Raw genomic sequence first — 15,303 nt, 5'->3', positions numbered from 1 at the left:
GGTTTTAGTATTAACAAATGAAACAGCAAAATGGCTTCCTAAGATGTCATGATATCATTTTTGAAAGTAGAAGAAGTAGAAGCTCATCTGTAGCTCATGTATTGTGTGGTTGTACGATAATTCTATTTATTACCAGCAGGGCGCGTGTGTGGTAACATTATACATACTGTATTGGTAACATGCAAACTTTTGATGTTTATATGAAAGCATTTTTGAAAAGCTATTGTTTTTTGTTTTTTTAAGTAAAAAAACATGTTTTGGCTCCAACAATTGTACTTTCATGTGTGAGATGTGTTGGATCAAACTATTTAGCTGCAAAACAAGGTTAACAACATTTTATATGACTTGTTTTTGCAGTGCAAATATGTCTGTAAGTGTTTATCCTTTAGGTCGTATACTCGCGTTTTTGTAGGACAAACAAACACAAAATTCACATGAACTCCGTTCATCAACTCTGTACTAATCAGAAAAACAATAACTGAAACAACAAAAATAATAACATTTATCTATAGAGCACCATTCAAAACCCTCATTACCTTCATAGGCAGCAATTACTGTAAGTCAAATAAGTCATAGAATTATCAGATTTAAGAAGTCAACAGATATCCGATGGTCAATACAAAAATAAAGATAAAATCCAATGATTCAAAGTAGTAGTGAATTAAAAAGGAAAATGCAGACTTGGCTGACCCACAGGTCTAGGTACAACACATGCAGTGTTAAAGGTGTTGTTTGCAATGTTCTCTTCTGGCTAACTTCCTGTGCGTTGCTGAGGTTACCATTTCCACCCATTTGGCCTCATGAATGCATTTTGTGAAGGGAGTATAATTAATTCACAAAGACAAGTTTCTTTGTGGAGTTCTTGGCTCCAGATTAACTGGAAAAGTTTCTCCAGGATTTACTGACAGAGACGACGAGAACGAACTCACTCAAACATCAGTGATACCTGCTGGAATATAGACCTATTTAACATGCATTCTACACTTTCCCACACTTGCTAAACCACTAATCCATTCTCTGATCAATTAATCAGTGGCGCAAACCCATTTATTGAACTTTTTATTTGCATATCCTGCAAACCTCTAAAGTATTCTCTCGTACTAAAACACATTTTTGCACTGTGATGTACTCGTTGTGCATATTGGGAGCCACAGGTGGCAGAAGTTACAGCACAGGTGTCACAGTTTACACATAACTACTCAAGTGTGAAGTGAAAACATGTGTTGCTAATGATGTGATGAAACCAATATAAGCCGGTTTAAAGATCACAAGTCAGCTGATCTGAAAACAATGTTTTGATGTGATTGTTTGATTTTTACCAGGAGAATCTGTGTTTTTTTGTATATGTAAACCTAGCACAAAAAGTAAGGAAATTTGTGTTTGGTTAATTATTTCTTTGTTGTAACAATGCTTTGTGGTAATAAATCATCCCACAGCAGTGTGTGACCAAGCTGGTGACCACCATGAGGAGGAGGTGCCAGGCTGTTGTGGCTGTGTATGGTTCTTCCACATGCTACTGAGGCCCCTGTTTGTTAAATGAAAGAATAGTTACATTCAGAACATGTCTTATTTCTTCAGACTTCAATCATTGGCAGAGAAGATCTGGCAAGTTTTTCATGGGCACAACCCACATACTCAACTCTGCTGCTTAACCCACAAATGCATTTTCCTTACAAATGTGGCACAATTAAAAAGTGAAATACGCAGCCTTTCCAACAGTATAAGATGTATTGCCAAGACTCAAGTTTGTGCTTAAAGAAAGGGGTAAACGTTTTTAAGAAATGTATTTTTAGCAAATTCAGAAAAAGTGTAAAAAGGTTATTTCAGTCACAACGGATTTAATGCATGATGTGAAAAGCAGTTGCTGCAGATCTGGCAGCAAAGAGACTTTAAAAAACTTTAACAAACGTCATTGCTCTGTTACTTTTGAAGGGTTTAAATTAAATTAAATTAAATTAAATTAAATTAAATTAAATTAAATTAAATTAAATTAAATTAAATTAAATTAAATTCAATTCAATTCAATTAAATTCAATTCAATTCAATTCAATTCAATTCAATTAAACACCTCATTTAATCAGCAGTCAAACCCCCTGCAGACAGATTTTAACAGCTTGATAACATTTAAATGTTGCTGCGTCTGTCAGAATATTGTATAATACCTGGCACAACATGTTTGAGCTCGACCCACAGATTTGCTCTCCTGTATGAGTCTATTTTAGTTTCCCCGACTGCAGTAGCTACACAGCCAAAATGATAATCGGCAATTTGCCCAATAAAAGTGAAGAACTGCTCTTTAAAATCGCACACAAATATGACCCTATGAATTCTGTTATCTATAAATATATCCCTAATCTAAATTGACCTTTTGCAACAATTTGAGAGAAATCCTTAGAACATCAGTTTTTTTCATTGTGAACATGTGACTCACAGTCAAACAATGAATAATCCAAATCCTTTTCTAGCTGTAAGCAATTTATAATAAACGTGCACAATGTTTTGGCTAAATTGTATATATACAAATGCAAAGACATTGTCCATATATAATTTTTTTTTTTTTTTAAATATATGTTATTTTTTGTTTAATACCACTAATGTTTGTCCTTTAGTATGGTGGCCCTGGAGTGCCAAACACTGAAACATTAAGAAAACACAAAAAATTACTAAAACAATTAACATTTATAAAATACCTGTTCATGGTTCAGTGTTTTCTTCTTAATGTTTTAGCGTTTTTTTATTTTTTATTTTTGATAATATTATTAAAAAAAATAATAATAATAATAATAATAAAGAAATATGGTATTACAGTTAAAGAAAAGGGTACTCCATTGCAGCAGGGGGCGAGAGTGAAAATGGATAATGTGTTTAAAAGCCAAACAGGAAGCATTAGCTCCATTATTGTTGTTGTATATAAAACAATTCTGCTTTCACTTCCCGGGGGAGGTTTGTGTGTAGTTTGTGTAGTTGTGTATCTGCTGGTACCGTTAGTCAGTCAATTATAAAGCGTCGTCATGTTGAGGACGCAGCAGCTTCGAATGCTGCTCAACGAGCGTCTGGCAGCGGCAGCAGATGAAGTCTTTGGACTGGTGGTGCAGACCATCGCCGAGTATCAGGATGAAATAGTCCGTTCTAAAGCAGAGGTCGTCCGCCTGAAGAAGGAGATAAAGCAGCTGTCCGCCTTCAAAGCTGTGGCATCTTCATTCAGAGCAGGTGTGCGTCACACACGTTTGTACTTCAGTTTTGTTTCCATTCCCCTTTGTAAAGATTTACTATTCAGATAATATGCCTGTATATATCTGAATATATATATATATATATATACATATACATATATATATATATATATATACATATACATATATATATATATATATATATATATATATATATATATATATATAAATATATACATATATAAAACGAAATATAACCTCAGAAAACCAAGGGAGAGAATAAATAGGCCTCAATCAGGACTTTCATCCTTTCTTAAAAAAGGATCCACAGAAATGAAACCTTCTTTAAAGAACTCCAAATGCAGCAGTCAGACTCCAGGTGCAAACAGGAGGTGCAAACACATTTTACTCATTTTTGAAGTGACTTCACTGGCTTCTGATCTACTTTAAAATGTAAAGTATGTTTGTATTTTGAAATCTTACCAAGTGCTGGCTGCAGAATACAGAGCTGAACACCTAAACCTAAAGATCAGGACCGGGTGCAACAGCCTTTAGGCAACCTGACATCCTCTGGCAGATCATTACGTCCATTCCTTGGTTTAATCTTAAATTACCTGTATATGTTCAGTGTAGAACAAACATTCCGGAGAAGAGGGTTAGTTTATTTATTTTTATTCTATGTTAAGTTATATTTTACATTTTGAAAAGAGCTGCATCAATAAGGGTAGTATTGTTATTGCCTTTATTTACACAAATTACACAAACATTTTGTTTTGACCATTAAAAGGACAGACAATAATGAGAAAGGTCTGTCATAATTTCAAACTTCTGGCGACAAAAATGATATCTACTTAAAGTAAAGGATGCGAGTGCTTCTTCCGTCATTGAATCCAACAGATCTGTAGAAATATATTTCTTTTACTCTGTCTTTGTCTCTGTCCTTTAGACACCCCGTCAGTCTCTGAGGTGGCATGTCCTTCTCAGCAGCCAGACAAGATTCCTTTTGTGGAGAACAATCAGAGCAGTGACCCTCAGCAGGTCAAACGGGAGAAGGTGGATCTCTATTTTAATTCAGGGTTGGAGGAAGCCACTTCCTCTGACGATGTTGCTGCACTGGAAAACCGAAATACTCAGACACACTACAAGCCATTCCCTTCTCCCACTATTACATTGACACTGGGCAAAGACGACAATTGGACTGTTGACGACACGACGCTCTGCGGCCCAAGTGATAGCGACACTTGTCCTAAGAACTACAGAAGACGAGCTCAGGACAAGAAGATTTGCCGCTTCTGCCGCAAGCGGTTTAAGAAGGACTCGGCTCTGATCCAACACGTGGACGAGGTTCACACGGGAGAGAAACCCTTTAAATGCCCTCAATGCGACAAGGAGTTTAATCGCAGGGACCACCTGTCTGTGCATTCAAGAGTTCACACTGGGGAAAAACCACACAAGTGTCCTTTCTGTGGAAAATTATTTGCTCAAACCTCAAATCTCAACGTTCACTTGAGGGTGCACACGGGGGAAAAGCCATACTTCTGCAAAACATGTGGCAAAATGGTTGCCCACAGCTACCACCTCAAAATCTGTGGCCTACCAGTGTCCACAGGGGAAAAGCTGTTTCGCTGTTATGTTTGTGGCAAAAAGTTTTCCACTTCTCCCAATCTGAAGGTGCATATGGAGATCCACGAGGCCAGGAACGTGAACCCGGCCGTGCAGTCGGATGATCAAGATTTAATCATCATTTAATACTTAAAACATTCCTTATTAATTGAATAACAAATCAGAAATGTACTCTGTGATTCAGTGGTCTGGAACCTGACACAAATTTTCTCACTGAAAAAATATCCACTCTGGTCAAAGGCAAGAGAAAATAAATTACAGCAGTCAGGGAATGACTCTGGTCCAGGCAACTGCTTTTTGAGTTCAATGATTAAAATCTTGTTCTGCAGCAGGAATCCTGTAAACACTGATGTTTAATTTTAAAATGATGGGATTATACCGTAAGAAGCTCATGAATAATTGCACACTGAGAGTGAAAGTATCCAGTAACTGTGTCTCTGTGATGTTACAGTGCTGTACAAGTGTTAAGTGGAAGGTTTTTTCTCGACAGTGTCGTGGTGGCACTCTGCTCGGGTTGGATTTATTTATACAAACCTAGTTTTCTCTGTTGACGTGTTGTGGGTTAACACACGTGTGTGTGTAACAAAATAAAAACATGTCCATGTTTTGTTTATGCTAAACCGCTTATGTGATACTGGTAGTGTTTTGTTTTTTTCGGCAGTAAATCTTTAGCAATGAAAGGTGTTTATTTTCATTGGAAGACAAACATTCATTGATAATCTCTGAGCACATTCATTCTTTCATTACATCACTCTCAATACTTGTTATAATAAATACATTTTGGATCTTTGAAACATTGTTTTCAAATAATGCCAAGTTATTGTCTCAAAAGGTTTTTCTGATCCAACCTACACAGGATACGCGATCAATGAAAACATAACATTACATAACAATGCCTATACTATGCAGCAAATTCAGTTTACATGAATATATATAGTTTTATAATCCCCTAATAAGCACTAAACAGATTACAATGTGTGGAATATTCTGATTGTATTTGCATTATACTAAATATCCCATGCATCAGTGCACATGATAAAAAGACTATATATATTTGCAATTTGTAAACAGGGATATGAAAGAAATGTAAACATCATAATCTGGAATATGTTTTATTCAGAAATCAATGCAAATAAGGTATTGACAGGCTCACATGTAACTAACTATTGTTGAGGTCAAACAGCCGTTTGCCTTTTGTCCGAGTCCGTTGATGCGGTGAAAGGAGGACCAGGAGAAGACGGAGTAAGAATTATACAGATTTATTGCGCAGTTTGCAAAGTGCGGAGAATAGTTCAAGTACAGTACATGTATCAATGTCGTGTACAAGAAGAGTCTGCTCATGTCTAGGGGTGTTGTCCTATATAGTCTTCAGGTGAGTCGCCGCCTTATTTGTGTGTGCGTCAATGTAGCATGAAAAACAGGAGGCAGAACTTAGGGAGAGTGGTGCATGGTACCCAAGGCCGTTTGTGAGGATGTGTGTGGGTGCGTGACCTACCCAAGGTCATTTGTGAGGGTGTGTGTGTGTGTGTGACTGCTTCAACAAGTATATGTGAACAAGTTCAGTTAAAGTCATGTTCGTGCGACTAGGGTGTTTTTGAGAAAGTGTAACTATGTGTATTATATGTTCTGTGCTCACACTATCCACGATTTGACCCAATCTCATTTTAACTTCAGATGTCTACCATTACATTCACTTCCAAAAAATATCCTAACCAGAAGCAATTAAGCACAACAAGTTAAAAATAAGATGAGATACAAGATGAAAAACAAAAAAACAAAACAAGTACACGTTAAAATCTCAACAGGCAGCACATTTACAGAGCCTTAACAAAGACCATCTACTTCAAAGAAGAGTCACTCTGGCCTAAAAGATGGAGCCCGAGTATTCTTCCCAACGGTTCTCTGGCCGCAATTGGGTGACGACGTTTCCTGAAAACGGGATGTAGTGAGGCATCTCGACTTTCTCTGCCCTTCTCCATACGACACAGCCCAGTCTGTACTTCACGGATAACGATGCTGCTGAGAGGTGATGGACAGCGAAGCTACGCCACTGACAGACAAGGCGTGACGACAAAGCAAAGTGAAAGAGTGTTGGTAAATGAGAACAATCCGACAGACTGTATCGCGAACCAGCAGTTAGCCACATTTTAAATAGCACGTCGGTGTTTCTGACAGGTAGCGTTAACTGGCTTCAGTAGCTAGCTTGTGATAATGTTAGCTAATCCGTTGCCCTGTAGTTAGGAGATAGCGGAATGTGTGTGTGCTTTTAGGCTCTAATGCACAGTTCAGTATCCGTAAACAAGCTAGCTTTGTCCACCTCAATGCGGCTTTACCGTTATAAGATCAAAGCTGTTCATATGTTGGAGAGAATATGTCATTAAATTAGCACACAAGGTTGTAGTTGTATTTTTGTAAAGGTTTAAACTCTAATCCCATGATCCTGATGAGGCTGCTGGTTTGAACAAGTAGCACATAACAGCGGATACTGTTTCCTGTATCAGTTTACTGACTGGGTCACTCACTACTCTTTCTTTCTTTCCACTCTGGGATCAATGCTAAGACCTAGATGTAAACGCCTGCCCTAATGATTGTAGGAGACAAAGAAGAGAATATGAGAGATCCTGAATTTGTGCAATAGACATCTACGGTTCATATTTTCGTTTGCAGGTGAAACGAATCATTGAAGCAACAGTTTAACCTTTGTCAGACATGAAACTGAAGTAGTAACTGAAATGTTTTAATTAGTTCATATACTAATCATTCAATCCATGATCAATTTCAATCAAAGGTTAAACAAGGATTATAAAACTGAATAAAGAAATAAGCATTTTCATTAACGAACAGTGATTCAATGAATCACAGACCTTCTTGATTCCTGATTTCAGTGTTATGCAGAACATTAATTATAAAGTATTCTTTTGTACTTCCCAGGTGCATGAGGCCTTCAGGTTCTGCTAGGGAAACCCATGGAGCCATACATCATGCCCTTGCACTCCTCATCTCCCCCTCCATTGGATGATGATGGTGACGGGGAGGCTGGATCAGATGACGACGAGTTTGGAGACTTTGGGGTATTTTCCTGCTCCCCTCCAGGCTTTCCCAGTTCCATTAAGCCACCACCATCTAGCCTCAAAGAGCCTGCTCCTGCCATTAAGGCAGCCAAAGACCCACCCACCTGCAACTTAAACCACCCTGATGAACAATTCCAAACTTTATCCAGCCTGGGCTCAAATTCTGTCAGAGGTGAGGGTTTTGATGCTGAATTATCTTCACATCTCACAAACGGATATGGTGAAGGAGGCCACAATTCTGAGGCCCATGATGCCCCTGTAGTAGGGACTTTCTCTTACATGGAGGAAAGTGGATTTGCTGATTTCACTGTGTTCTCAGATCAGGCAGCTCACCCCTGGTGCTGTGGCTTCTCTCCCTTAGGCAACCCAGAGAAGTGGGTTGGTAAAGTGGAAGGGTCAAATATGGGTGAACAAATCTATGGTCCAGCTGAAGTTATAATGAACTCTGAGCCCAAATCTCTTTGTGTACACGAGGCTAGAGAAAATATATGCACTAAGGTCAATCACTGTGAGAATAGAGATGCAGCAATCGTGCACTCATCTCAGGACCACCAGCAGCATCAGGAAGCTGTAGCAGCTTTTGAATCTGAGCAGCCTTGTTTTGCAGAGGAGGATACAGGCAATGATGGGGACAGCTGGAGGGAAATTAGGTGTCGTTTAGGTTCTTTACAAACCTCAGAGCTGCACGAGGATGAGGAGTCAGAGAAGCCCCCGACAGTCAGTGTGTATGAATCTGCTTTCGAGGACCTGTCTTCTATCTGTGAGGATTTCTCATTTGAAGGTATCTCTTCTGACCTGGAACCAAATGTTTCATCTCTTGCTTCGCCAGACAATCAGAGTGACTGGGACCATACTGATGATGAGGATGAAGAACTGGAAAACCCCAAGCGTTCTGACTCTTTTGGCAACAGCAGCATGACAAATCTCAGCCAAATTGAGGAAGATAAGTGTTTTCATCAATCTGTGACTCAGGAAACCTCTGCTACCTCCACACAGTCACATTCTCTAACATGTAGAGGAGATGAATTTGCAGACTTCAGTGACAGTGTTTGGGAGCATCACAAGGACCAGGAATGTGTCCAAGACGTGAATGTAATGGTGCAGAGTCTTGGGACCCTCCCGCCGAGTGACAGCTTTGCAGATTTCTGCTCAGCGCCCACACAGGAAGATGGAGACGGGTCTTGGGCAGTGTTCCAGGATAAGAGGGATCAAGAGGAGGGACAAATGAGGACACAGGTCAGAGACCAAGTCAGCAGCCTGCACATTGATGGGTGTACTGAGGAAGATGGAGGTTTAAAGAGAAACAGCTGTCAGGTAGGACACATTTCACTGGCCTTTTTTTTTTCTTTTTCTGATGATAAAAAGAGAAAACCCAATGCCAGAAGATGGCTGTTGCTTTGTTTTGTTTTGTAAATGATTACTCTTGCTGTTTTCATTTTGTCACATGCAAAAAGATTTGCCACAAAATCAAAACAAAAAGTGACTGTTTTGAATCATTCAAAAAAGTAAGTATATATATATATATATATATATATATATATATATATATATATATATATATATATATGCTCTGAAAATCTTCAATGAGCGCTCCTTTTTTATCCAACCAGGTGTTGTTTTCCTGCCGTGTTCAGCAGCTTCTTTGGACCACTTTCCCAGAGGTCGTGGTCCCAGCTATGGAAGGTGAGGAGGAAGCACAGAGCCTTGGCGCTTTGCTCCTTTCCCGACACCTGACTGAGAGTGAGGAGGAGAAGATGCCTGAGCTCAGCAGTGATCAGTGGTGAGGTTAACTACCCTGAATATGAAAGGTGGTGGTGATGATGATGGTTGATGCATTTGACATTTAGAATTCAAAACAACCAAAATAAAGTTTTTTTTAAAGTGTTTTCTTGTCTTCTCTAACAATTTTCCAGGGTTCAGCAGGGCCTGTGTTGGCCACACAAAGATATCCACAGTGCAGTTGGCCTCCGGTTTCAGTGGAGAGGTTCCCATACAAATATGACTCTGCTCCGGTGCCTCGGTGTGGACACAAGAAACAATGTAAGTTTGCACAAAACATAAAAACATGTGCATCTAATCACAGGTAGAAGGGTTAGTCCACCACTGGCCTTGTTATTTTAATGACCACTCATATTTATTTTTTGAGAAGAATGAAGAACAAGTCTTTTTTGAAGTCAGGTTTTGAAGTCAAGTTTTCCTGCCCTTCCATTCCTTTGCCCTTGACCTCTCTCCATCTTTCAAATGTCTTGAATTCCACATCTTGAATATCCAGTCTGTTTGCTGGTTTCCCTTTAATAGTGGTGCGTCTGATGCAACGCTATGGTTTTATGACGGTCAAATTTTGTGATCCTTGGCATTTTGAATAGACTGATGTGATTGAAAGTTTATATTATTTGTTCTCACCCTCTGAAAGGTGTTCATTGGAGCAAAGAAGTCAGTAGCTGTGTCTACTTTTGCATCCAACCTGGTGAGTCAGCTGTGAACAGGATTAATGTTTTTTTATGGGAAAAAATATTGTGAGGTTGTTAGATGTCCTCTTCTCTTTTACTGTTGTTTGGGTTATGGATAGAAGACCATACAATGAATCCAACATGAGTCATTGAATCTAAACCTCTTTTTTTTTATGATCCGTTAGGGAAAACTTGATCCCACCAAAGATTCTGCACCAGCTGCCTGTTCTACTGCAAACACAGCAGGGACACCACAAGAATTCCCAGGTCCCCACGTCAAACTGGACCCCTCAAAAGACTCAGTGCAGGTACGTTCACAGCATAACAAGGGATGCAACAATTAGAGATTTTGATGGTACAATTACCGTTTGAAGAAAAAATAAGATTTTGTGTTTTACAATATAATTTATTGCTATTTGCAGCACTATCTTCAGTGGGTTACATGTCGAGTGTTAGGTGCAATGCTCCTTTTCCTGGTTCGCTACTGTTAGATTTAATTGGACCACAACAACAACTTATGTTCTGCCTGCAGTCTGCCAGTTTTACCTGCAATAACTTGTAATTTTCCTCACTGTGCTACTGCTGTTCATAGGAAAATACTGCACTAAAATCTCAGTATTGAAAGTGTGACCCGAACCACTGAATGCAGCCAAGCCTTTATCTTAGAAAACACTGATCTATACTTGCATCTTTAAGCAGAGCAGATGAACACATGAACCTGCAATGTGATAATCAAGTACGTTAACTCCTCTCTTTAGGAGGCGCCCCCTTCCGGTCTGTTGGAGCGGAGCAGCCGTCGCCTCAGCAGCTCTCAGGACGGTACGTCCCCTCGCCGAGCCCCTCATTTCTGGGGCTGGAAGTAGATCTTCAGCCATCATTCACATGGCTTCCTTTAATAGCCAAATCCTTTAAGACTTTTACTCTGGGCTCCTCTGGACTTCTCCCCTCCTGCAGGGCATGTCTGCTTCTTTTCATTTACACCGTGTTTCCCCTGCGAGCCATGAAAAACACATTTTTTGTCTTACTCATGAATTACCAGTGTTCGGATATGTAACTAAACAGAAACATTACCAGTCAGTGTCAACTATTCCAAAGACAGTTACAGGGGAAACACTGTTCTGACCTCCCTTTCTTGCTCTCTTACTTACTTGAGTGTCTCATCTTGCTGCCAACTCTTATTACTTTATCCCAGTATTTATTAGTCCCAGTTGAGATGGAACACCACAGTGGGTTGTCCGTCTATAACAACAGGTATGATTGAAGGCTGCTAGATTTATTGAAGTTTCATGCAAAGGACCATTTTATATGCTAATTCTGTCCCAGTGTTAGTACTAGTACCCATCTAAATGTAGCCTTAAGTCTAACAGTATCATGTGATTTTGCGATTTTCTTTTTCCATTTTGACAGAATTGATTTGTTCATATTTACTTCTATGTGGTATGATTTCATCGGTTATGTTAACCTTCATCACTAAGGCTATTGTACAAAGTAAAGAAAGCAGGTTAATAATCAATTTCATTTCATTTGATTTGAAAACACAACATTACTGTTTGTAAAGAAAGCTGTTTTTGGTTCTAAAACATGACTTCTACAAGTAATCAACAAGTAAATCTAACCAATGATGAAAAACAAAAAAACGGAAAAAACATGGAGCAGAAATTGGTGTGTTATTGCATTGTTTGCAGCAAATCTACAGAATGTTGTTGCATATAACACGCTTCTAGATGAGTTAGTTATGTCTGCTTTGCTGCTGCATGAGTTTGTAATAGGTAACATGAAAAAACACTAAATAACTATATAAGATAAAGTTAAATATAAAAAACACGAGAGCCCTAGAAAATAAATTCCCATAATTGTTCTTGTAAGCTACGTGCAAGCTTTTGAAGAGCAGTTTAGTTTTATTGCCAGACACAATGCCCAAATAATTCAAACATGCATAAAAGAAGAAAGAGACAGTCATACGAATGTTTCCATATGTATTACCGGTAATGTACAGCACTAAACCTGGGGTTTGCCTGCAGCAAAACAACGTTCTACTTAAATGACTTCACCTTTAATTTCTTGAAAGACACCTTGATGAGTTGATTCCACCACGGTTTGCAAGAGAAATATAAAGGCATAAATATTGATAAGTGAACAGAGTTGACATTATAAGCAGACTGTGAATTCTCAGTGCAGTAAAAAAAAGGCACACTATTTACTGTTGAAACAAACTTGGTAGTCAACCAAAAATACAAAGAACATGCACCTCATATAGACGTGAAAGAATTGGTAGGTAGTCTGATATTGATTTATTTATAAATTCATTATTTACCTTTATGTTTCATTGTCCAAAATGATGTGTGTTTAGTTTGACATATGTGCAGATGACGTTTGTCATTATAAACATTATTTCACTCAAGATAAAATCATTTGTGAGATAGCAAAACAATTGATATTTGATTTCCATTTATGTTGTTTTTTTTTTTGTTTTTTTTTTTAGTTTCACACTGAAGCGTATACCACATTCACATGTTGAACAGAATCACAGGTTTGATTCCAAAGAAGTGGATTTTGTGGTCAAAATGTATAGCTACTTTACAACGTTTCAATATTTTACAACTACTCCAAGCGGTTTCTATTTTTCTCTAACTACAGTTTCAGTATTTCTCAATGATGTGTGCCTTCATACCAGGTATTTCTTTCTAAAGAGCACCGCCCCCATTGGTTTTTATTTATTCAGATATACTGCTCAAATCCAGATTTAATGCATTGCAATAAGGACTTGTGGGAAATCTTTGTAAATACTGAAATAAATCAGTTGATTCTTCCTGCTTTGTTTTGCCTCTCTTCCCTGAGCTTTTCTCTCTCTTGCTGAAAGCAGCATCACTTTTCTCTGGAGTATTTGAACACCCAAACAGCTTGCAGGTATTGGTGTCATTGTTGTTGTTCTTTTAACTGGACAGAAACTTGTTTCCATTTCAAAGATACTGGTAATTTCACCTCGAAAAAGTGGCGTCACTTAAAGAAATCAGTCTAACTTGGGGAAGAAAATATTTGATAAAGATAAACATCTATACAAAACAACATATAGACAATTAAATAATGACACAATTTTGCAGTAATGAGAAGCTTGCAGACTAATGTTACTGTTAAGAACTGCCACCTTGGAATTACCCTGTCTTTATTTAAGTGATCTGATGCTGCATGGTGGACTGCACGTCAATCAGAGGAACACGCTTCTTCCTGTACTGCATGCATTTACTTTTATTTAATGAATAAGAATGAAGCACCCCATCCCTCATCACCCCACAACAGTCCTCACCTGCTGTCTCCCTTTGCTAGCGCAGACTCCTTTGCTCTCAACCTGGATTATTTTGGTCCTGAGGAGAAGAGCAGATCCAACATTTGCAGCAACAGTCCTCCACCAGGTCAGCTTGTGAAACTACATGGATGTAGATTTAATCAATTGCTCATCATGTCACTTTTTGATGTAGCTTGTGCTCTCCTGTTGATACCCGGTGGTTGCTTTGACTCCTGTGTAACATGTTTTATTTGTTGGAAACACTGACGTGTAAAAGGAGTTGATCGTGAGCTCTATGAGTTGACCATGAGCAACCTGGAAACCAGCAGTAGCAGCCACCACCTAGAGGACACTTTGAATCGCCTGATGTCTGCTGCAGAGAAGACCAGCACTGCAGTCAGGTCAGCTCAGGTGTAAAATGCATCCACAATGAACAAATCAGACACAAGCATCTTTGAATACTTAAGCTGTGTGTGTATGTGTGTGTGCTCTCCTTAAGGAAACCACTACAAGATGAAGAGCTGAGTGCCGAGAGCAGCAGGGTGATCGCTGGACTTCCTAACTTATCCTTTATGAAAGCTACTGTCCTCATGTTCCCAAGCATCCTCATACCCAAGGAGTCCTTAGTTTTAGAGTGATTTTTGCACACATACACATACATTTTGGTCAAACTACTTCACCTGCTGGCCATCTGCTGGCATAGCTCTAAAAAAAGAGGCTATTAACTACTAGAGAGTCAGAATATCTTCATGTGTTTTGGCTCATGCATTAATTAAAATGTGTCGTAATCACCACAGTGTGAAGAGCAAGCGCTGCTATTTTAATGTTATGTTTAATGCACAAAAGTCAAAGTGCTATTTTAAGTTTAAAACTCCTTTATTGACGTTTCAAATAAAAGTGTTTTAATTTGCATTTTTTTCAATCAAAAAGGGATAATACATATTAGGTGAAAAGGCAGCAGCAAAGTGACCTTCATGTGTTAAATGTGAAACAATATTGTCCTTTGATGAAAATGTATTGTTACATTAGGCTAGTCGTTTAGATTTACATTAACCAGTTTGTCTTCCTTTTTTTGCAATATTATATTTGCACAAAATGTTTGAGAGAAATCTCAAGGCTAATTTATAGACATTAAAAGAATAAAACAACTGATATATCTACGTTTTTGTCACACGGGTCAGTTGTGGCTTTTTATTCCTTCCTACATTTCAACTTTTCCAAGAGTTTTTTTATATTTATTTTTTCAAGTAATCTGTAAAAAAAATAAACAGTGTGCCTGGGGTGCTATATATAAACCCTGAGGTAAGACTATTTGTTCTTAGTTTACATGATCCATGAAATCTTTCTCATCATGTAATGAATATAGTCTTGTATTATTATTTTAAAAACATCTTGCTACTGATATTGTACAAATTACAGTAGCTTAGCAAATGTTTATTATACCTTATGAGGTTTTTATGTTCATTATGATTTTATTCTAGAGTCTGTCTGCTTGGTATTACATTTTCTGAAGGTTCATACAATTGTGGAAGTGCATATTTCAAACTGTGAAGGTTAGAATGATTTAGAGTTTGTATGAGAATGTGATCTGAACATTTTATTTCATAAGATACTTATTTTGTTACTTATTTTATTTCACTCCTTCCTTATAGTTCCTGAGATATGTAATCACTGTTGATCCAGATGACACCTTAACATCAAGA

The 15,303-nt window shown here is 38.2% G+C and overlaps 2 protein-coding genes across 3 annotated transcripts; both read left to right on the top strand.

Annotated features, from left to right (window-relative positions):
* Nucleotides 1-2,923: 2,923 nt before the first annotated feature.
* On the top strand, nucleotides 2,924-5,423 carry LOC131474187 (zinc finger protein 287-like). The gene is made up of 2 exons (XM_058651940.1): nucleotides 2,924-3,210; nucleotides 4,120-5,423. Exons 1-2 carry the CDS (start codon nucleotides 3,012-3,014, stop codon nucleotides 4,920-4,922), a joined length of 1,002 nt encoding a protein of 333 aa, XP_058507923.1. The 5' UTR covers nucleotides 2,924-3,011; the 3' UTR covers nucleotides 4,923-5,423.
* A 1,350-nt stretch (nucleotides 5,424-6,773) lies between these two features.
* On the top strand, nucleotides 6,774-15,300 carry LOC131474507 (aftiphilin-like). 2 transcript variants are annotated; one of them, XM_058652407.1, is made up of 11 exons: nucleotides 6,774-6,890; nucleotides 7,728-8,039; nucleotides 8,697-9,181; nucleotides 9,478-9,647; nucleotides 9,781-9,907; nucleotides 10,281-10,334; nucleotides 10,503-10,625; nucleotides 11,076-11,136; nucleotides 13,647-13,727; nucleotides 13,878-14,001; nucleotides 14,100-15,300. In XM_058652407.1, the coding sequence occupies exons 2-11, from the start codon at nucleotides 7,763-7,765 to the stop codon at nucleotides 14,236-14,238; spliced, it is 1,641 nt and encodes a 546-aa protein (XP_058508390.1). In that variant the 5' UTR covers nucleotides 6,774-6,890; nucleotides 7,728-7,762; the 3' UTR covers nucleotides 14,239-15,300. The 2 variants fall into 2 exon arrangements, with proteins under 2 accessions (XP_058508390.1, XP_058508389.1); XM_058652406.1 differs by having other exon boundaries at nucleotides 7,728-9,181.
* Nucleotides 15,301-15,303: the final 3 nt, after the last annotated feature.

The sequence above is a fragment of the Solea solea genome, chromosome 15 (genome assembly GCF_958295425.1).
Source record: "Solea solea chromosome 15, fSolSol10.1, whole genome shotgun sequence".
In the NCBI taxonomy this organism is placed as follows: domain Eukaryota; kingdom Metazoa; phylum Chordata; class Actinopteri; order Pleuronectiformes; family Soleidae; genus Solea; species Solea solea.
This window is presented reverse-complemented; position numbering and strand designations above follow the sequence as displayed.